The 24,243-nt window shown below is 45.9% G+C and overlaps 1 protein-coding gene across 3 annotated transcripts in view; it reads left to right on the top strand.

The window, feature by feature from the left end:
* Positions 1 to 24,243, top strand: part of whrna (whirlin a) — a 283,777-nt gene that overhangs the window by 106,689 nt on the left and 152,845 nt on the right. For 2 of the 3 annotated variants that reach the window (XM_072488312.1, XM_072488311.1), the window contains exons 3-4: positions 2,696 to 2,914; positions 18,062 to 18,187. In XM_072488312.1, the coding sequence (XP_072344413.1) occupies positions 2,696 to 2,914; positions 18,062 to 18,187 (345 nt within the window). The remainder of the gene's footprint in view (positions 1 to 2,695; positions 2,915 to 18,061; positions 18,188 to 24,243) is intronic. The other variant, XM_072488313.1, reaches the window with a different exon arrangement.

Raw genomic sequence — 24,243 nt, 5'->3', positions numbered from 1 at the left:
GTATATCCCGTCAGGCCCAGGGGACTTGTCTATCCTGATGCTTTTCAAAATTTCCAGCACATCTTCCTTCTTAATATCAACCTGTTCGAGTCTATTAACCTGGTTCACACTGTTCTCATGGGCAACAAGGCCCCTCTCTCTAGTGAATACTGAAGCAAAGTATTCATTTAGGGCCTCCCCCATCTCTTCAGATGCTAGGCACAAGTCCCCTCCACTATCCCTGATCGGCCCTACTCTCACTCTGATCATCCTCTTATTTCTCACATAAGCGTAGAACGTCTTGACGTTTTCCCTAATCCTTCCTGCCAGGGCTTTTTCATGTCCCTTCTAGCTCTCCTCAGTCCATTTTTGAGTTCCTTTCTGGCTACCTTGTAACCCTCTAGAGCCAAGTCAGATCCTTGCTTCCTCAACCTTACGTAAGCTTCCTTCTTCCTCTTGACTAGAAGCTCCACTTCTCTTGTCATCCAAGGCTCCTTCACCTTACCATTCCTTCCTCATCTCAGTGGGACAAAACTATTCAGCACTCGCAGGAAATGCTCCTTAAACAATCCCCACATTACTGTTGTGCGTTTCCCCAAGAACAATTGTTCCCACTTAATGCTCCTCAGCTCCTGTCTAATAGCAGTATAATTTCCCCTCCCCCAATTAAATACCTTCCCATACTGTGTGTTCCTATCCCTCTCCATGACTATGGTAAAGGTCAAGGAGTTGTGGTCACTGTCACCGAAATGCTCTCCCACCGAGACATCTGACACCTGGTCTGGTTTGTTGCCGAGCACCAAGTCCAATATGGCCTCCCCCCTAGTCGGCCTATCTACATATTGAGTTAGGAATCCTTCCTGTACACACTTGACAAAATCTGCTCCATCCAAACCATTTGCACTAAGGAGGTTCTAGTCAATATTAGGGAAGTTGAAGTCACCCATGACAACAACTCTGTTACTTCTGTACTTTTCCAAGATCTGCCGCTCAATCTGTTCCTTGATCTCTCTGCTGCTAATGAGGGGTCTATAGAAAACTCCCAATAAAGTGACTGCTCCATTCTTGTTTCTGACTTCCACCCGTACTGCCTCAGTAGACAAACCTCCTCAACTACCTCCTTTTCTGCAGCTGTGGTGCACTCCCTAGTTAACAGTGCCACTCCCCTTCCTCATTTACCTCCCTCCCTATTCTTCTGAAAATATCTAAACCCCGGAACATCTAACAACCATTCCTGCCCCTGTGAAATCCATGTCTCCGTAATGGGCACAACATCGTAGTTCCAAGTTCTGATCCATGCTCTAAGTTCATCTCCCTTATTCCTGACATTCTTTGCATTGAAACAGACACACTTTAACCCATTCCATTGAGTGCAACTTTGCCCTATCAACTGTCTATCTTTCCTCACAGACTTGCTGCATACTATTTCTGCCTGTTCAACAGCTACCCTATCATCTGATCCATAGCTCTGGTCCCCATCCCCCTGACAAACTAGTTTAAACCCCCCCGAAGAGCTGTAGCAAACCTCCCACCCAGGATATTGGTGCTCCTCCAGTTTAGGTGCAATCCGTCCTTCATGTACAGGCCCCACCTTCCCCAGAAGATATTCCAATGATCCACATATCTGAAGCCTTCCCTCCTGCACCAGCCCTGTAGCCACGTGTTCAGCTGCACTTGCTTTCTGTTCCTTGCCTCACTTACACGTGGAAGCGATAGCAATCCTGAGATCACTACTCTGCTTGTCCTGCTCTTTAGCTTCCAACCTAACTCCCTAAAATCACTTTTTAGATCCTCATCCCTTTTCTTAGCTATGTCGTTGGTGCCTATGTGCACCACAACTTCTGGTTGCTCACCCTCCCCTTTAAGAATCCTGTAGACTCGATCCGAGACATCCCTGGTCCTGGCACCCGGGAGGCAACATACCTTCCGGGAGTCTCAATCGTGACCATAGAATCTCCTATCCAGTCCCCTAACCATTGAGTCTCCTATCACTATTGCTTTTCTATTCTCCCCCCTTGCCTTCTGAGCCACAGAGCCAGACTCAGTGCCAGAGACCTGGCCGCTAGGGCCTTCCCCCGGTAGGCCATCTCTCTCAACAGCATCCAAAACGGTATACTTGTTTTGAAGGGGAACGGCCACAAGGGATCCCTGCACCGTCTGTCCGTTCGTTTTCCTTCCCCTGACTGTAACCAGGTACTCTTGTCCTGTACCTTGGGTGTGGCTACCTCCCTGTAACTCTTCTCTATCACCCCCTCTGCCTCCCGGATGATCCGAAGTTCATCCAGCTCCAGCTCCAGTTCCCTAACACGGTCTCTGAGGAGCTGGGTTTGGGTGCACTTCCTGCAGGTATAGTCAGCGGGGACACCGGTGGTATCCCTCACCACCCACATCCTACAGGAGGAGCGTGCAACTGCCCTAGCCTCCATCCCCTCTTACCTTACAGAATGTAGCTGCCCTGTGGATCAGCTGGAACTCTGCCCTCTAACTCTCTCCCAGTCAGCTGCACTCTCTGTAAACTCCCGGCTCCCTTCTCGCTCTTTGAGGAAATGAAATGAACGAGCACCTTGCTCCCTCCTCACCTTTCTGTTTGCGGTCTAATCGTCAATAATATGCAGTTTCACCCAATCCATTATTCATAATCTGGGGGCAGTGGTGCATCCTTGTGTAACATGCCAGAAATATATAAATCTCCCCGATTGCATCTGTTCTTCCCCAGGTGCTGAAAGGTTCCAAAAAGTTGGTTCTGTATGTACGCTCAGTTGGCCGTATCCCAGGAGGCTACGTAACCAATCACGTCTACACCTGGGTGGACCCACTGGGCCGAGATGTTTCACCACCGCCCGATCTGCTCCAGCAGAGGAGCAACATGCTACAGCAGAAGGAGAGTGAAAAGAAAAGCAACCTTCAGCTACTCCGAGATGGAGATGAGAAGAAGGTAATGTGTTAAGTCTTCCGTTACATCCAGTGGAAAGGTTTTTTTCTGAAGGAGTGCGTATACAAAAGTGAATAATGTGTAATGTCCTGATTGGGACCGTTAACCTTTAAAGAGAAATCAGAACTTCCAGTTTTTTAACCAATAGAACCGTGCCACAAGGTTTCACGTCTTTAAACAAAAACACAAACTTTATGGTACTTAAAAGAATTAAACAAAGCAATCAGCCTTAACTTAACAACTATAGGTTCCAACTATGTATGTTGTACACTCAGGGTGGAACTTCCCAGTCCTGCTGAAAGACAATGGACTTTTGGCTAAGTCTCCAAGCTTTCTGTTCTGGACCAGAAACTCCCTGCCTCAGTTTTTGTCCTTACTTCCCCAGACCTTTTCCTGATAATGTACATCAACCTTTAAGTTATTTACTTCTGTTATTTACACATGCCACAGTTCTCTGGAATTTACTTTAGTTCTCCTCAGTTGCAGCTATTCGCCAAGCTAAAATGGCATTTACATCTCTTGACAGTGGACACCTTAGTTTCTTGTTCTGGTTTTTGTATGTGGTGCAGCTGCCTGAGAGAAGACAGCTAAAGTAAGGCACAGCTAGTTATGCCTGCACTATTTGTAAACAAAAAAAACAATTTCATCATTTGCTGTGTGCAGTGAGGGTGAGACTTAATCTCAGTTTGAATTTCTTGAGGGAACAGAAATTGAAAGATTAATTCTAATTTCTCAATACTTCAAGCTAACTTTGCTGGTTGCTTTCTTTTGCCACAAGACTCTGTGGGGACCATTGCAGATTTTTCCACTATCTTTAAACTAGAATTAATCTTTCAATTTCTAGATAGACAGAAATGAAGAAAGTTTGATCCCGGGCAAGTAGGGGAGATGCCTCCTTCAGAGGCCCCTCTAAGACCAATTGACATCTGGACCTCATTTCTCCGGCCTAGGACCCCAGATGTTTAACTGGACCTCAGGTTCCCAGGACGTAGGCCTCGGCAGCACTGTGCAGTGCCTCTTCTGGCCACTACAATCGGATTGGCTGGCAACTCAGCCGACCGTAGCATCGCTGGACACAGTCTGCAGCCGCCACACTGGGTTTCCGACCGCTCAGACCACACATCAGCCACGGTTGGGAACTCGGCACATAGGGAACAGAGCATCGGAGGAGAGCCTTCCGATGATGCGCTAATGTCGTTCCACCGGTGTGTGGCACATGACCCGATGATGCCATTTCGGAAGGGGGGAGACTCGGAAACCAGCGTTAAACCTGTGCTGCCCCCGATTTGGATTTCAGAAGGGATTCTCTGCCCGATCAGCGGTTACAATATCGGCGTCAGGCAACGGAGAAACCCGTCCTATGTTCTCCCACTGGAGCTGAATTGCACCAGTTTTATGATCCCCTTGTGGTCATAAAGCTGGATGCAACTTAGTGTTCCACGGCATGCAAATTCATGCATGGCGTGGAATACGAGGGATTCCCAGGGAATCTCGTTATCAGGCTGCCATCTTGTGCGGGCGACTCGATAGCGAAATGGCGAGGTCCCGTGGCCGGCCCACTTCCAACCTCCCCCTGCACCGCAAATCGGCCCAGGATCCCCCCCACAGCACAAATCAGCCATGACTACCCCTCCCCACTGCCCACCGTATGTCAGATGCCCAACCCTGGTTACCTGGGTGCCACCCACTCCCAGGTATGGGGGTAATGCGACTGCTCCCAGGGAGCTCTGTAATATGGGGATGCCCCCAGGGGCCCCTGTAATAGGGAGACACCCCAGGGGCCCCCAGGGACCTCTGCAATAGGTGGATCTCCCAAGGGGATCCCTGTAATAGGGAGACCACCACACAGACACCCCCCCTCCCCTCCCCGACACAGCTCCCCCCCTCCACATAACCCCCCCTCCTTCCTCAAAAACATATCCCCAGAAAGGAGACCTCTGCCTGGAAACTAGGGAGCAGTCCAGACAGGGGCAGTGGAAAGCATTACAGCTGAAATAGTTATCTTGTCCACGTGTCCATTCCTGGAAGGAGAGCAGCTGGGTCTGCATCTGGTTCCCACAAATCCACTATCTGCAAGCCATTCATAACTTCAAGTAGTGGTCTGTGACTGACAGGTTGTGAAAACCATCTGCAGCTTTGATCCATTCATACCCCAATGTTTGTAAACATTGACCACAGGAAAGAGAGGTAAGTGCAGTGAAATCCCACGCTTGAAAGATTGGAATGCACTCAGCGCATGTATTGGCCAGAAAAAAGAACGTTAAAATGTGGTGAAAGAAAACCCAAGGGGCTAGAAAAAGTGAACATAATGGATTAAAGAGGAATCAAGATTTTATAAAAATGAGTAAAGAAATTGTGGCTGTCAAACAACAGAGGTGAAGTTGGATACTCAAAACTTGGAGCTGTTCTGAGGAGATTTTTCATTCATTCAATTGTTCTGACAGAATGGAGATGTGACGAGAACTAATTGACTCCAATTTAATCTGATTGGAAAAGAATCAAGAGCAGCATAAAGAAAAGCTTTTTCTAATGCAGTGTGTGGTTCGGATCTGGAATGTGCTGTCTCAGAGTGTTGGGGCGGCAAATTCAATCATCGCTTTAAAATTTGAATTGGATGATTAGCTGAAGGGGCAATTGAGAAAACGGCGGGAAAATAAGAGCAGCTGAGTTGCTCTTGCAGAGAGCTGGAATGGACATGGTGGGCCAAATGGCCTCCTTCTGCGCTGTAGCCATTCTTTGATTCTAAGCAATTGGTTTCTGAAGGAAAGGAAAGCTGGTCAGAAGTTTGAGGAGTAACCTTCTCCATCACTCTTGAATTTAGTGTTAATTCTGACTTCGCTTTTCCACCGGTCAAGAATTCCAAAACAGCTTTGTGCTCTCGGTTTGCTCATTTCCAGCATTCCTCCAGCTCTGTGTCCCCAATAATTTTTCAGTTAATTTTCTGTCTCCTCGCCCACACCCACTGTGTTTTTTTGAGGAGTTCCTGGGACCAGCTGTGTAATGATACACTTTCACAGACCTCGGCCGGGATTCTCCCCTACCTGGCGGGGTGGAGGGCCCCGGCGGGATGGAGTGGCGGGAACCACTCCGGCGTCAGGCCGCCCCAAAGGTGCAGATTTCTCCGCAACTTTAGAGGCCAAGCCCTCACCTTGAGGGGCTAGCCCCGCGCCGGAGTGGTTGGCGCGCCGCCGGCTGGTGGGAAAGGCCTTTGGCGCCACGCGAGCCGGGGGCGAACGGACCTCGCCGGTCGGCAGAAGGCCACGCATGCGCGGGAGTGTCTGCGGCTGCTGACATCATCTCCGCGCATGCGCAGGGGGCAGTCACTTCCGCCTCGGCCATTGCCTCCGCGATGGCCGAGGCGGAAGGAAAAGAGTGCCTCCACGGCACAGGCCCGCCCGTGGATCGGTGGGGCCTGATCGCGGGCCAGGCCACCGTGGGGGCACCCCCCCCCCCCGGGGCCAAATCGGCCCGCACCCCCCCAGGACCCCGGAGTCCGCCCGTGCCGCCAGGAAGGGAGGTGGTTTGATTCACGCTGGCGGGACTGGCATGACAGCAACGGGACTTTGGCCCATTGCGGGCTGGAGAATCGCCGGGGGGCCCGCCGACAGGCGCGTCGCGATTCCCGCCCCCCGCCGAATTTTCGGTGCCGGAGAATTTTGGTGGCCGGCGGGGGCGGGATTCACGCCACCCCCCCCCCCCCCCCCCCCCCCCCCCCGACGATTTTCTGACCCGGCAGGGGGTCGGAGAATCACGCCCCTTATTAGAAACACAAAGGGATTTATTAATACAACAGTACAGCAGCCACACTACTGCACCTAATCCCCTACACGTCTCCTGCCTAAAAGAAGACTCCACCCCCTGTGGTAATTACCCACTCTGAGTTCCAGTTGGTCAAGCTGGCCGTGTGACCCTTACTCTGCTGTGATGCCCTTAAAGGGACAATCACAACAAGTCACCACATCCTTCCACCTTGAAATCCTTCATACAATCTTCAATAAATAGGTTACGCAGTCCTAAATTCTAACTAACCATTACACACAAGAGTTGGACAATTATAAATCAAGTCTTTGAGGGTTTTTTCTGTTTCTTGTGGAGCGGCATCATTTTGTAGTCTGAGATGATGCCACAGGATCGATATTACCAGGAACTTCCATAACGGTTACCTCTTCTGGCAGCGGCAGTTCATTATGACTTGCTTCCACAGACACATAATTTATGTCTATAACACGTTGATCAGGTACTTCAGTGCGGATGGGTTCGGAAACATTTCTTGATGGCAACACTGACTGCTGGAGCATCTCTCTAGTCCTTCAGTGATCCACATGTTAACAAATGATCCATCCCTCCATGTTAACTTGGTAAGACAGGCGTCCTGCTCTTGGAGACAATAATTCCGGGGATCCGCGGCAGAGTGTCACAGTGGTTAGCACTGCTGCCTCACAGCGGCATGGACCTGGGTTCGATTCCAGCCTTGGGTGGTCTGTGTGAAGTTTGCAGGTTCTCCCCATGTCTGTGTTGGTTTCCTCTGGGCGCTCCGGTTTCCTCCCACAGTCCAAAGATGTTCAGGTTAGGTGGATTGGCCATGCTAAATTGTCACCAGGTGGGATTACTGGGTTACAGGGATAGGGTGAGGGATTGAGCTTACGGATGCTGCTCTTTCAGAGAGTCAGTGCAGGCTCGATGGGCCGGATGGCCTCCTTCTGCACTGTAGGGATTCTATGATCCAACCTGATGCACAACCAAAGTTTCATATTATGACACCATATTAAATATTTTTAAAAATCATCATTACTCTGTTTCTGGTACTTAGGTCATGCGATAAAGTTTCTTCTCTTTACAATATTTCACCTTGGCATCTTTTTCATCAACCGTTTTATCCTATGGGTTCTTGTACATTTCCATTTACATGACCATTTGAGCAATCTTGTTCTGCCACATAACAGGAGTTTCTTTCTCTGTCTGAATTGCTGATTCTGCTGTTAATTTTAATGGGTGCGGTCTAATGGCTCTCGCCTCTCGAGAGATTTACCAGGCTCGCCACACCTCGCGAAATCTGACGGGATGCCTTGAGATGTCCTGATCTGGACCTGCCCACAATGGGTGGGATCTAAATTTGCAGTTCGGCACACTTGAATATGCACTCGCTGGATCTAACCAGCGCCTTGGATCGAGTCACCTCGCCGAGGAGACCCCAGTTGGGTGCCATTTAGCACAGGTCTCCACAAATGTGGGCCAGGCAGGACGGCACTTGGGGGTTCTCCCTGGTGAGTGGAGGCCCCTGGTGGTTGGCCTGGGCAGGGTGGCATCCTGGCTGAGGCTCCATAATGAAGCAGAGTCATATTTCATAGAGCGGTCATTCTTGGCGCTGTCAACGTCGGGAAATGCACTCAATGCAGGACTCTGCTTCATTTCTGTTAAATCGCACCCAATGTTTTACCTCTTCAGGTAATTTCTCATTGCCAAGCTTCCCTTCTTCCAAGTTCTTATTCTCTCAAAGTCCTCGAGGTACATTCCCGGCATGTACACCATACTCACCCAACAGCACTTGAGATGGCTTGGACATGTGAGCCACATGGGGCTTTTTATAATACTTAAAGCACTGCTTTCTGTTTTTTCATTTATTTTTAATTAAATACTTTGCAGCAACCCAGTTTCTTTTTAACTTAAGGCCACAGCTCTTGCTTCGCAGGTTTATTTTGTCTTGGTTTTTTTCTCTATACGCTCCTGAACTTTTGACTGTACCGGCCAATTTCAGTTTATTCTGCATCTGTTGCTCTGCCTCTCCAATACACTAAGCCTCGTGGACCGCCTCGCCACTTAGTCTACAATGTAAGTGCAGGGATGTTTCTGCATTTTGCTCACCCTTCTTGTGGATTCTGACCCAGGGGTCTTGCTGTGCTCTCTTCATTTCTTCATTGCCCATGCAGTTTGTAACTGTCCATCTTTTCAGATTCTACATTACTCAGGGTCTGGCAATAACTCAATATCACAAGTGGGTCTATTCGCATAAAGAGAGGCATTCTGGTGAGAATTTGTCTTTTTAGATTTCGGCTACGACATGATACTCACATGCATTGGGTCAGAGACAGTATCATGGTAATTTTATCCTTGTCGCCAGAGGTAAAGACACACTTTCACAGACTTCGTTAGAAACACAAAAGGGGGGGGGTTACCAATTGAGTCCCAATCAGTTGAACAGGAAATGTTACCAATATTTTGCTGTGCTATTCTTAAAGGGACAATCACCACAAGCTTCTTGAGCATTCATATCCCTCTTTGTCGATTGCCTAATGACCAACGGGACCCATGCTATTTGAGGGCAGGGTGTTGGGTATGTATGTTCTCTTTGAAGTCAAGGTCATTCCAAGATGATAAGTCTGCTCATGGAATCTCAGAACAGAGTTAATTCTCATATTAAACTTCGAATCTGACACATGAACCAGGGAGCTCTGAAATATGCCATGCCTGATGATGATTTTTAAAAATTCATTCATGGGATCGAGGTATCGCTGGCTGAGTTTATTGCCCATCCCTAATTGCGCTTGTACTGAGTGGCTTGCTCAGCCATTTCAGAGGGCATGTAAGAATCACCCGTATTACTCCAGACCTGGAGTCACATGTAGGCCAGACTAGATAAGGATGACAGATTTCCTGGTTTCATGGTCATTAATAGACTTTTTAATTCCAGATTTTCTATCTGCTGTGGTGAGGTTCAAACCTGGATCCCCAGAGCATTACCGTGGGTCCTTGATTTGATAGTCCATTGACAATACTAGTACTCCACGACTTTCCAGGGCAGTCGACCTCTCAACAGATTCTGAACTGGGTGATCTGAAATTTAAGATTAACATTTTTCCCACTTGGATCCAGATCACATTGTAAAGCACAATCCTAGTGAATAGGGTAGTCTTAACTGCTAAGTAGGAATTATCTATGCAATTTTGACTGGATAAACTCCAGCAGTAGCCCTGTGGACACTTGCCTTGGGTTTAGAATCATAGAATACCTAAAGTGCAGAAGGAGGCCATTTAACCCATCGAGTCTGCACCGACCTTCAGAAAGAGCACCCTACCTAGGTCCCACCTCATCCCCGTAACCTAACCTACATATCTTTGGACACTAAGGGGCAATTTCGCCTAGCCAAACCACCTAACCCGCACATCTTTGGACTATGGGAGGCAAGTGGAGCACTTGGAGGAAACCCACGCAGACACGGGGAGAACGTGCAAACTCCGCACAGATAGTCACCCGAGGCTGAAATCGAACCCTGGACACTGGTGCTGTGAGGCAGCAGTGTTAACCGCTGTGCCATTGTGTGGCTTTGTCAATCTGCACCCCCAGATCTCTGTAGTGCTTAGTTCATGGGGTACGTTTTTGTGAGGACCGAGTTTACAATGCAGATCAGGCAAACAGGAGTTCTAGAATGTAGATTTTTCGATAGCTTCTTCTCTTTCTGGTAGTCCCTCAAAGCGAGAAGGTCGCTTGTCACGGACTATAGCCATGGCAAGAACCTGTGTGTGGAGTCTTTTAATATGGGGAAGATGTTGCGCTGTAGTAACCATTTGGTTCTGACTGACTCAGGGGACTCTCCCGCACTGACCAACAGCCATAGGCGTTTTGGAAGGATTTGCAGGTTAAGAATTGACCTGCTTGGCTATGTCACAAAAGCATTTCAATAGCTTAGTTTCAAGCCAGTTAAACATATAGTGGTTAAACATTGGTTAATCATGTAAGTTACCTCGCACATCACAACAAAAACACTGGCGCCCTCGTGCTCTTTCTCCTGCTCTGCCTCCAAGTCCCAACACCGAAGAATTATGTGCGAGGTTGTGTGAAAGTACAGGATGCCAAAACTCCACATTTTCCCTGGTTTGAATAAATAAAAGGTTACCATAGCATCCTGACCCATTCAAACAGACAGAATTCTTATGATGTGAATATTCCCCCAGGTACACCTTTCAGAAGAACTTTCAATATTTATTACACTTCCCACAAAGAAATGATATCCTATTTTTCTTAATTATTGGTTTGGATGTTGTTGTCTTTATATTTTTATGAGTCTAGAGTGCCTCCTTATTCTAATGCAAATAAGAACAGCTCAACACTCATCTGCCACTATCTGTGAGCAGTAACAGCATTAGGGGCTTATTATACTGGAAAAATGATAAACTCAATGAGTTAGAAATAAAATACTGTACCAGTGATGAAATATTCATGGTTACCATAGTGAAGATGCTTTAGCTTTTGAAAAAAAAAAGACTACGCTTGGAATTTTCATTTTATTTTTATTTACACTGAGGTTTAACCTTGAAATCGTTAATGTTATTTTCCACATTGGACTCTTCATTAAAATGTAGTTCTAAAGTCAGGAGGGACACTGCAATGAATCATCAGAAAAGGGACACAGTATCGACTGCCACAATAGGATTTAAGCAACCCAACGATCGTACTCACGACTGCAATGACAGAACCCTGGGTGCACCTACAGCACACACACTGCAGTGGCTCAAGAAGGCAGCTCACTACCACCTTCTCAAGGGTCATTAGGGGATGGGAAATAAATACTGACCTAGCCAGCGACATCCACAACCCATGAACCATTTTTTTTTTAAAAAAGCAAGTCTCTCATGGTGCCGACTATCTTGCGAGAATAAAATATTGGCCTTTGATTCTGTTTGCTGTTTTTTTTTAAAGAATTATAACTTAGACTGTTGGGCTGATGTTAATATTGTTAAGGATTTATTAAATGGGTAAAAATTCCATTCAGTAGAGTGAATGTGCTCTTGCTACTTTCCTGGAAACGTCACTATTGCCCAGGCATTACTTGCTTATTTTCAGCATTGGGGGTTCGTAATTATACTCTGCTCACTGGAGTTTCCTAAAAAAGAGAGAAAAAAAGATTTATATTGATAAAATACCTAGAATTTTAAAGCATGAGGGGTGACCTCATTGAAACTTTCAAAATTCGTACAAGGCATGACATGATGCATGTAGATGTGGGCTGGATTCTCCGTTGTCGGGATTCTCCGTTATGCCTGCAGTGTACCCACGCCCAGGGATTTCCCATCGGCGTGGGGCTGCCCACAATGGGAAACCCCATTGGCTGCATTGGGACACCAGAGAACTGGTATGCCGGGATGGAGAATCCTAAGGTGTTTCCCCTGGTTGATGAGTCTAAAACCAGCAGACATAATGTTAAAATAAGGGGCAGGCCATTTGAGACAGAGGAGGAATATCTTCATTCAGAGGGTGGTGAATGTTTGGAATTCTCTACCCCAGAGGGCTGTGGAAGCTCAGTCATTGAGCACGTTCAAAACCGAAATCAATAGATTGCTGGAGACTGATTACATCCAAGGGATATGGAGACAGTGATGTTGTGGTAGATGATCAGCCACAATTTAACTGAATGGCAGAGCAGCCTCGATGGGCCAAATGGCCTACACCTTTCCCTGTGTTCCTAGCTCTGGAGCTCACCAAACACTCCTACAATTGCAGCAAGAGCACCTGGAACTCAATCAACACTTAAGCTATCATGCTGTGGACAGTCCTTCCTACTGCTGGATACATGCATGCGAGGTTAAGAGAGGGGGTTCGCTGGGGCAATGAGCTCCAAACTGACATCGCTGATATCTAATCAGTGCTTGACCCGGATTGACCTCATGATTTGCCTACATGCATATTTCCAGGTGACGCTCACCCTAATGGCTAGTGCAGACAGCACCAGGATTGTGTGTACACGGTGTGGACTGCACCGGATTGTGTGTACACGGTGTGAACAGCACCAGGATTGTGTGTACACGGTGCAGACAGCACCAGGATTGTGTGTACACGGTGCAGACAGCACCAGGATTGTGTGTACACGGTGCAGACAGCACCAGGATTGTGTGTACACGGTGCAGACAGCACCAGGATTGTGTGTACACGGTGCAGACAGCACCAGGATTGTGTGTACACGGTGCAGACAGCACCAGGATTGTGTGTACACGGTGCAGACAGCACCAGGATTGTGTGTACACGGTGCAGACAGCACCAGGATTGTGTGTACACGGTGCAGACAGCACCAGGATTGTGTGTACACGGTGTGGACAGCACCAGGATTGTGTGTACACGGTGCAGCCAGCCCAGGATTGTGTGTGCATGGTGCGGACAGCACCAGGATTGTGTATGCATGGTGTGGACAGCACCAGGATTGTGTTTACACGGTCTGGACAACACCAGGATTGTGTGTGCATGGTGTGTACAGCACCAGGATTGTGTGTACGCGGTGCAGCCAGCCCAGGATTGTGTGTGCACTGTGCAGACAGCACCAGGATTGTGTGTACACGGTGTGGACAGCACCAGGATTGTGTGTACACGGTGCAGCCAGCACCAGGATTGTGTGTGCATGCTGCGGACAGCACCAGGATTGTGTGTACATGGTGCGGACAGCACCAGGATTGTGTGTACACAGTGCGGACAGCACCAGGAATGTGTGTACACGGTGCGGACAGCACCAGGATTGTGTGTACACAGTGCGGATAGCACCAGGATTGTGTGTACACAGTGTGGACAGCACTAAGAATGTGTGTACACGGTGTGGACAACATCTTGGAGGCAAAACAACATGTGTAGCACCATAAAACTGGATGTTATGGAGACAAATTCTGCAGATAGGGAACCTGAACTCCAATGTGATAGGAGGGAAGCCATCAATAATTTATCTGATTATATATATGCAGAAATTGATTATGCAGCTATTATTCCCTCTTCTCTCCTACTATGGAATGAAGTAAAATATATCTTTGACATGTCCATCCCATTGTGATTTGCAATGCAGCAATTTGCAGGGGCAGTGCTAATGAGCATTTGGGAGGCAAATCACCAAAAGATGAACCCAACTTTGTGTGCTAATAGCAGGCGTAGAAAAATGTCATTCCGTATGGTATCACCTGGAGCCCTCTAGCATGGAATTAGAGATAATATACACTTAATGAGGCACAGGCTAATTAAGAACAGGCAGCAAAAGTCTGTAATAGGCAATTCAAGTGTGGAAAATTTAAAGGAGTTCTTGTGAGGAAATAAAACTGTATTGATATAGGAATTTCAAGGATATTATAAGGATTGATTTTCAAAAAGCATTTGCTAAGGTGGTGCGAAGGCAGATTGCTATTAAAATTAAGGTATTAAAAGCGTTGTGAAAAGGAATAGGGCAAAGATAAGGGTTGCAGGGTTGTGATCTGAGTAGCAATAATTATGGGGGCTCAGTGATTACGGGATTCCATATTTGCTCAGAATTGGGAGTCCGCAATCACAGAGTCATAGAGCTTTACAGCACAGCAAGAGGCCTTTGGCCCATTGTTTCTGTGCTGGCCATCAAACACCTACCTATTCCAATCCCATTTACTAACACTTGGAAGGTTGATCACATGGGGATTCTGATCCTGTGGATGTGCCCTATCAGATGGAGTGTGAAGCAGATTTACTTGATGGCGGGGGGTACCCATACACCTGACCCATAAGCAGTGCTGGAAAAACACTTACTTCTACCACGCAGCAGTCATTGCCTCTCTTCAGCTACGAGGTTTCCCAAGGGCCAGAAGATCTGACTGGCCCACTTTACAGCTGGAAAAGTCATGGAATCTGAGGCATTCAGACTTATTAAACTATATTTTTAAAAATAATTAAATAGGTTAACTGCCCCCTGCAAGCAGGTTCATTGCCTGTCCCCATCCTGCTTGCATTAAAGCTGGAAATGGCTGGGTTCGAGCCAGGCCAGATTAGGGTTTGAGATTTTAATAGTATTAATATCCCACCTAACTTAAACCCACCAAGCTAAAATCACCCTTGTTAACTTTGTCTCTCTCTTTCCCTGTCCCTCAGCTGCTGCTGGTGTTTACGACATTTTCTATATGGTCTGCTCTGGCAGTTCGGGGGCCTGTAATAAACGCCCAACATTGTGATTGCCCCCTTCCTGTTCCTAAGCTCTACCCAAATTGACTCATTGTATGAGCCCTCCAAGGTGTCCTCCCACAGTACGGCTATAATATTCTCCTTAGCCAGTAATGCTGCTCCTCCACCCCTTTTACATCCCCCTCTATCTCTCCTGAAGCATCTTGGAGTAGTACAACACAGATAGGCTATTTGGCCTAATGATTCTTCTGTGACAGTTCTTTTGAAGAGCAATTTAGTTAGACTCAAAGATTTGATAGAAATGTTCAGAATTATGAAGAGTTAAATAAGGTAAATAGGGAAAAATTATTCCTGCCGGTTAGTGAGTCGAATTCAAGGGTAAAAATGTCAGTTCATCACCAAAGCATTGAAGAGAAATAGAAAGAGGATCGTTATTTATTCAGAGAAATGTTGGAAGGTGAAATACTCTGCTGGAATCTGTGATGTAAGCAGAAACCATTCAGGCTTTAAAGGTGTAGTGGATAAATATTTGAAGAAGAAAAACTGAAAATGAGATGCGGTAAGAGCTGGGGAAATGGGATGAGATGGCAAGATAGGTTTTCCAGAGTGGTGCCACTAGAAAGCTGGACAGAATGGTCACTCAGCTCCTCCCCCATGTGTGTTGTAAAACTCTATGGAGGTAATGCTGTTTTTGCGAAGTATGGTGTTCTAACCTTCAGGAAGACCACAGAGGATTGCTGATTGATCCCCCTGTGGACTTCGTGGAATTTGAATTTTTGAGCGGGCGATGGCCCGCCCAATAGGGACTCACTAGCAAGGCCTTCAATATTGACCAGCAGGTCGACAGTCCCGGGCTGGGACATTTGTTTTGTACGCTGGGGCTGTGACCTTATTTGTGTTAGAGAATAAACCTGCATTGGCCTATGTTGAACGCATAGGCGATCGTAGGAATTACGATAAGTAGAACGCATAGACAATAGTAGGAATTACGAACAAGGTTTATTTCAATACAATTCTAATACTCCTCTACTCCCCTAAGGGTCTAGGCCGGGGTTTTATACAGCTGGGGCTCGTCGTGTAGAGGGGAAGCCCCGCCCTCTTAACGGGGAAGTCCCACTCTTTCCCCCCCCCCCCTTAAAGGTGAAGTTCATATTCCGGGGACGTCATGGGAAATCATATTGTCCTGATCCCAGGACCAGCATTGGGGTTACAACAGCCTATTAGCCTGCGCCTCCTGGAATTATTACTCATGGAATAAATGATATTGCATCAGTTGCCCGAGATGCATGACATCCAATTGTATAATTGGATACAAAAGTCTGAGAACACGCATGAACAGACTCAAAAACAGCTTCTTCCCCGCTGTTACCAGACTCCTAAACGACCCTCTTATGGACTGACCTGATTAACACTACACCCCTGTATGTTTCACCCGATGCCGGTGTTGATGTAGTTACATTGTGTTGCCCTATTGTGTATTTTCTTTTCTTTTCATATACTTAATGATCTGTTGAGCTGCTCGCAGAAAAATACTATTCACTGTACCTCGGTACACGTGACAATAAACAAATCCCAATCCAATCCAATCCAATAACAAGACGTGTTTAGGAAGACGACCCTCTGTCATTCATTTTACAAAACTGTCAGAAATCAAAATTGCCACTTTGATTGTAGCATTTGGAAATTAAATCAAAGAGGGAAAGGAGGCATTTCCTAGTATTATTCTAGATTTTTGTTACTGTACAGACACCATAGAAATACCATTTGTGGTCATATTATTGTGCAGCATTTATTTAATATTGTGATTGTCAGTCTAAACTATGAAGAATTAAATCAAACTGACAAGACCTAATGTTCCAGTTAGCTTCAGCAAAATGTGATAATCGGCAGGAAACAATGAACACCAATAGAAGCTGAATTCTAAAGGCTTTCCTCCGTTATGTAATGATTGCTGTTATGACTCTCCTCCTTTATGTGAATTGTTTTATTCACTGCGGGGTGGGTGTGGATTTCGGCCTTGGGTGAACGAAGCGAGGGAAGGGAATAAAAGATACCTGTTCAGACAGAATAGATCTTCAGTCTAAACTGCCGTCTTTATATAATGTACGCCTATTAGCAACAAGAAAAGTGATTGCACAATCTAATTGCGTAATTGTCCTGAACACTCCCAGCTGAGTATAAGATTAATTTATTGTGCAGCTGTTGATGTGGATCTTGCAATACACATGGAGCTCAAATTGTGAAGTACAAGTATACTGCTCTTAATTACTCTCATCATCTAAGAAATGAAATGCTGGCTCCTTTATTATTCAACATGCCAGTTTCATTTCACGCGTACTGGCTGTCACCTCGAAAAAACTGCCATTTGCACATGCTGTGTGGTTTTTACAGAACGTGCTAATAAATTGTCAGGTAAATGCATGAATAAGGGTCCAAAAATGCAAGAACATGTCATTGGGCATTGTGCTCTCGATCAGAAAGGGCGAGTGGGCCTTTGCTGGATGATCTGGAGTAAAAGAGCAGGGCTTTGCTTTTTGAAGGTGTGGGTTCAACTTCAGTTGAGTTCTTTCACTCACAGAATCCCTACAGTTCAGAAGGAGGCCATTTGGCCCATCGAGTCTGCATGGACCATCTGAAAGAGCACCCTACCTAGGCCCACTCCCCCACCCTGTCCCCATAACCCCACCTAACTTTTTATGGACACTAAGGGGCAATTTAGCAAGGCCAATCCACCTCAACTGCACATCTTTGGACTGTGGGAGGAAACCCGGAGCATCCAGATGATACCCACGGGGGCACAGGGAGAATGTGCAAACTCCACACAAACTGTCACCCAAGGCTGGAATTGAACCGGGTCACTGGCGCTGTGAGGCAGCAGTGCTAACCGCTATGCCACCATGCTGCACCTGTGCCACCATGCTGCCCCATCATCAAAAATTCTGGCCTTTGGTCAGGAAGTTTGTTTGATAGTACAAAATAAGCTTGGTGCGTATTAGGGGGAACATTAAGCTGAATGATAGTGCTTTTACAATCAGTTAAATATCTCGGCACTCAAAGATGTTGAATTTGAGCATGTTAAGGTGCATCTTTTCACATCTCATAAATGGTTCAGACAACAATAAAATGTGTTTCACAACATGGCAGCCCATCAATACATTTTCTGCAGGTAAAGCACTGCTGATGGTAACTGAATGGTAACTAAAACGCCTTTTGTTCCATGTCCATCCTGTCCATTACTATTTCTGTTTGGTGATTGTGCAGGTAAATCTTGTTCTTGAAGATGGGAAGTCACTTGGCTTGATGATCAGAGGTGGTGCTGAGTACGCGCTAGGAATTTACATCACAGGAGTGGATCAGGGATCTGTCGCAGAAATTACAGGCCTGAAGGTATCATTATTTTATGTACCCATTTTTTCAAAGAGAGAATGTCATTGTATGTTGGCTTGTACAGATCCTGTTGGATGTTTCAAATTGAGCACCAGTAACTCTTTGCCCCAGAACAGTATTAACACTGCAGGTTTTATGACCAGAGTATGATGAAGGATGTTGCGATGGACGTTAGGTCATGAGTTCAGGCCTATGAGTTCCCACATTATGGTCACTTTTTAAAAAATTACTGCTGGGAAACACACAGGGGATGGCTGCACTTATTACCCATTCCCAGTTCCAGGAGAAGCTCTTGGACCTCCTTCGTTAGCAATGACTCAGATGGTTTGTTCGAGCACTTCAGAGGTTATTGTGGGTCAACCGTGTTATATGGATCTGGATGTTCATGGAGACCAAACTGTAGGGCCTCATCTCCAAAAGGGCATTCGACAATGCAGAAATTAAAGAATGTTTTGTTCCACCAGATTTATTGATGTAATTTTGCAACTCGGTGCTGTGGGATACGTTCACCTAATCTCTGGGATACTAGTCTAGCATCATTAACACTGCACTGTTGTAACGTGTTAGAGTCAGACACAGTGAGGAGTCGACACTCAACCTCCCTGAGAGGGAGAAAAGTCTGCAGGCAATCCATCCACTATGGGATCCGTTCCTACATGTGTGAGCAGTTGTTTACAGAGATATGAGAAGGCACCAAGACGCTCATAAAGTCAGAGAATGATGCAGCACAGAAGGCTGCTCGCGACTCTTTGAAAGTGGTCTCTAATTAGTTCCAATCATAGCTTTGGAAAAATGGGGCTGGTTTAAAATGACCGACCTGAAGTTTGAGTTTACTAAAGCTAGAACCATAGAAGCATTGAATCATCATAGAATCCCGACAGTACAGAAGGAGGCCATTTGGCCCATCGAGACTCCACCGACGCTCCGAAAGGGCACCCCACACAGGCCGACTCCCCCGCCCTTACCCATACTCCCACCTAAGAGTTTAAACTAATGTGGCAGGGGGATGGGAACCGATGCAGGAAGTTGGAAGGTAGTAAAACAGGGACACAAATAAAGGCAGTAAGGGGGAACGTGTAAGGCAGAGAAGCCATAGTCAAAAATCAAAAAGGGCGACAGTACAAGGTACAGTGACTGAGGGGAGCTCAGTGAATAGGACCAGGAATACTAAAAGAAATAAAACGGGAAGTGAAAACATTAATGGTAAGCGACGCGGCAGGTTGTTACAGGAAGATATGGGTTCGACGACAAGGAAAATTAGGAGAAAGGTTAAGAGGAAATATAACTTAGGAGAGGTTACTGATCGAGGTGTTAAGATTAAGAACAGAGGTAAAAAAGCCAACATAAGTGTACTTTACCTGAATGCTCGTAGTATTCGGAATAAGGTAAATGAGTTGATGGCGCAAATCATCATGAATGACTATGATTTAGTGGCCATTACTGAAACATGGTTAAAGGATGGTCACGATGGGAGTTAAATATCCGAGGGTATCAAACTTTTCGGAAGGACAGAGTGGATGGTAAGGGAGGTGGTGTAGCTCTGTTATTTAAGGATGACATCCGGGCAAAAGTAAGGGATGACATCGGTGCTATGGAGGATCAGGTTGAATCCATTTGGGTGGAAATCATGGGGCGAAATTCTCCTACCCGCCCCGCCACATTTTTGCTCCGACCGGCCAGCGGGAGTCTCCGTAACACCGGCCGGTCAATGGGGTTTCCCATTGTGGGGCAGCCCCATGCCGTCGGGAAACCCCCGGGCGCCGGCAAAACGGAGACTCCCGCCGGCGGAGAATGACGCCCAGGAATAGTAAGGCGAAAAAGTCACTGATAGGAGTAATCTATAGGCCACCAAATAGTAACATTATGGTGGTGCAGGCAATAAACAAAGAAATAACAGATGCATGTAGAAATTGTACAGCAGTTATCATGGGGGATTTTAATCTACATGTTGATTGGTTTAACCAGGTCGCTCAAGGCAGCCTTGAGGAGGAGTTTATAGAATGTATCCGCGATAGTTGCCTGGAACAGTATGTAATGGAACCTACGAGGGAACAAGCGGTCCTAGATCTGGTCCTGTGTAATGAGACAGGATTGATTCAGGATCTCATAGTTAGGGATCCTCTCGGAAGGAGCGATCACAATATGGTGGAATTTAAAATACAGATGGAGGGTGAGAAGGTAAAATCAAGCACTAGTGTTTTGTGCTTAAACAAAGGAGATTACAATGGGATGAGAGAAGAACTAGTTAAGGTAGACTGGGAGCAAAGACTTTATGGTGAAACAGTTGAGGAACAGTGGAGAACCTTCCAAGTGATTTTTCACAGTGCTCAGCAAAGGTTTATACCAACAAAAAGGAAGGATGGTAAAAAGAGGGAAAATCGACCGTGGATATCTAAGGAAATAAGGGAGAGTATCAAATTGAAGGAAAAAACATACAAAGTAGCAAAGATTAGTGGGAGGCTAGAGGACTGGGAAATCTATAGGGGGCAACAGAAAGCTACTAAAAAAGCTATAAAGAAGAGTAAGATAGATTATGAGAGTAAACTTGCTCAGAATATAAAAACAGATAGTAAAGGTTTCTACAAATACATAAAACAAAAAAGAGTGGCTAAGGTAAATATTGGTCCTTTAGAGGATGAGAAGGGAGATTTAATAATGGGAGATGAGGAAATGGCTGAGGAACTGAACAGGTTTTTTGGGTCGGTCTTCACAGTGGAAGACACAAATAGCATGCCAGTGACTGATGGAAATGAGGCTATGACAGGTGAGGACCTTGAGAGGATTGTTATCACCAAGGAGGTAGTGATGGGCAAGCTAATGGGGCTAAAGGTAGACAAGTCTCCTGGACCTGATGGAATGCATCCCAGAGTGCTAAAAGAGATGGCTAGGGAAATTGCAAATGCACTAGTGATAATTTACCAAAATTCACTAGACTCTGGGGTGGTCCCAGCGGATTGGAAATTAGCAAACGTGATACCACTGTTTAAAAAAGGAGGTAGGCAGAAAGCGGGTAATTATAGGCCAGTGAGCTTAACTTCGGTAGTCGGGAAGATGCTGGAATCTATCATCAAGGAAGAAATAGCGAGGCATCTGGATGGAAATTGTCCCATTGGACAGACGCAGCATGGGTTCATAAAGGGCAGGTTGTGCCTAACTAATTTAGTGGAATTTTTTGAGGACATTAACAGTGTGGTAGATAACGGGGAGCCAATGGATGTGGTATATCTGGATTTCCAAAAAGCCTTTGACAAGGTGCCACACAAAAGGTTGTTGCATAAGATAAAGATGCATGGCATTAAGGGGAAAGTAGTAGCATGGATAAAGGATTGGTTCATTAATAGAAAGCAAAGAGTGGGGATTAATGGGTGTTTCTCTGGTTGGCAATCAGTAGCTAGTGGTGTCCCTCAGGGATCAGTGTTGGGCCCACAACTGTTCACAATTTACATAGATGATTTGGAGTTGGGGACCAAGGACAATGTGTCCAAGTTTGCAGACAACACTAAGATAAGTGGTAAAGCAAAAAGTGCAGAGGATACTGGAAGTCTGCAGAGGGATTTGGATAGGCTAAGTGAATGGTCTAGGGTCTGGCAGATGGAATACAATGTTGACAAATGTGAGGTTATCCATTTTGGTAGGAATAACAGCAAATGGGATTATTATTTAAATTATAAAATATTAAAACATGCTGCTGTGCAGAGAGACCTGGGTGTGCTAGTGCATGAGTCACAAAAAGTTGGTTTTCAGGTGCAACAGGTGATTAAGAAGGCAAATGGAATTTTGTCCTTCATTGCTAGAGGGATGGAGTTTAAGACTAGGGAGGTTATGCTGCAATTGTATAAGGTGTTATAGAGGCCACACCTGGAGTATTGTGTTCAGTTTTGGTCTCCTTACTTGAGAAAGGACGTACTGGCACTGGAGGGTGTGCAGAGGAGATTCACTAGGTTAATCCCAGAGCTGAAGGGGTTGGATTACGAGGAGAGGTTGAGTAGACTGGGACTGTACTCGTTGGAATTTAGAAGGATGAGGGGGGATCTTATAGAAACAAATAAGATTATGAAGGGAATAGATAGGATAGATGCGGGCAGGTTGTTTCCACTGGCGGGTGAAAGCAGAACTAGGGGGCATAGCCTCAAAATAAAGGGAAGTAGATTTAGGACTGAGTTTAGGAGGAACTTCTTCACCCAAAGGGTTGTGAATCTATGGAATTCCTTGCCCAGTGAAGCAGTAGAGGCTCCTTCATTAAATGTTTTTAAGGTAAAGATAGATAGTTTTTTGAAGAATAAAGGGAATAAGGGTTATGGTGTTCGGGCCGGAAAGTGGAACTGAGTCCACAAAAGATCAGCCATAATCTCATTGAATGGTGGAGCAGGCTCAAGGGGCCAGATGGCCTACTCCTGCTCCTAGTTCTTATGTTATGTTCTAACCTTTGCATACTAAAGGGCAACTTAGCATGGCAAATCCACCTAACCTGCACATCGTTAGATGGTGGGAGGAAACCGGAGCACCCGGTCGAAACCCATACAGACACGGGGAGAAAGTGCAAACTCTATACATACAGTCACCGAGACTGGAATTGAACCCGGGTCCCTGGCGCTATGAGAAAGCAGTGCTTACCACTGTGCCACCGTGCTGCCCCCAACTTTGTTCTCGTAATCCTGCAAAGGTTAGTCCTCTTCAAGTACACTGCCCTTTGAAAATTACCATGGATTATGATTTTTCTGATGTATTTCTAATCAACCAGATTTCTGTTATTGAATTAATCTGACAAAACTGGATTGAAGAATAAGATTTTGTTCAGGCATGCGTTCTCCATGTTGGAGTCTGTTTATGGAGGAATCATCGACCATGGAAAACAACTGTTCTGGTTCTGAGATGTTGAGTCCATGGATTATTGCCCATTTGATTTAATTGGGGGAAATGTTTGGCTGTGGTCCCTTATACTATTATCAGTTTAAACCCCAGCAGTGGTTATGGAGCATAGATTGGGGGTGACAGTTTCAGTGACCTGAGGTCTGAACATTTGTCTCCCAGTTTTATGTATTTGACTTCAAATTAGTGCTGGAGGAACAAATGAAAGCTTTTGTTTTGGAAATATAGGCCTGGTTTAAAATGACCGAGCTGAAGTTTGAGTTTACTAAAGCCATTCCTTCAAATTTAATTGGAGGAAGTCATGTTAAAGAGGAATGGGAATGTATCTATTCTAATCGAATTTCACAAGGATCAGAGGCTAGAAGAAAATCCCATCCACTTGTAAAAATGCATTGGTGGTAGTTGAAAGCTGGCTAGATTCTTGGCCATTTTGTTTCTGTCTGGGATAATACCATGTTCTCATGTTGAGGACCAGCCAGACCACTATTCCCTGGCCTCAATTCCATATCCGGGTCCTGATTCTTGGTTAAACCCAATAGAAGTCGCTGCCCGGCAGATGGATGAGGGCAGGAATTCAAGTGACAGATGACCATCCTGGGAACGGTCCCCAGCAGTTCGATAGATATTGAGTTTGTGGCAGGGAGGCTGGAGGGAAATCATGTTTGGAGGGGTGGGAATTGGAAAGAGCACAAATATTCCCTTTTGCCCCCATGAAAACCTAAAAGTAAAATAAAACCTGGGATTCATTGGCCCACGATCCAGTTCCCCTCAGGTGTCTGGCAGGACGCTGACACTAATCCTTCAGTAAAGATAACAGACCGAGTCCTATTGATATAAATGGAACCGTTACCTGGAAAGGTAATGAGGACCCCACTTGCCATTGGTAGGTGCCCTCGTTGCCTGCTCTTTAAACAGCAGGTGGTCAGACCCGGCAGGAATTTTAGGTCAGCCTCCCTCTCCATTTTAATTGCCCTCCTTCTGCCTGTCCTCCTACTTTGCATCAGTTGGGAGGAAGTTCAAACCAGTACTTTTTGTTTGTCAATTTGCAGAGCTAAAAATTAATTTTCCACACACAAATTGGCAAGTGGAGCTTTCCAGCTCTGTTTGTAATCAATTCCTTACAATTCACTTCCCTCCGGTTGAGATAAATTGACCTCATGTTTCCTCTAATCCTCCTGCCAGTTACT

The sequence above is a fragment of the Scyliorhinus torazame genome, chromosome 22 (genome assembly GCF_047496885.1).
Source record: "Scyliorhinus torazame isolate Kashiwa2021f chromosome 22, sScyTor2.1, whole genome shotgun sequence".
NCBI lineage: Eukaryota > Metazoa > Chordata > Chondrichthyes > Carcharhiniformes > Scyliorhinidae > Scyliorhinus > Scyliorhinus torazame.
The sequence above is the reverse complement of the archived record's forward strand: the minus strand, read 5'-3'. Positions and strand labels throughout refer to the sequence as shown.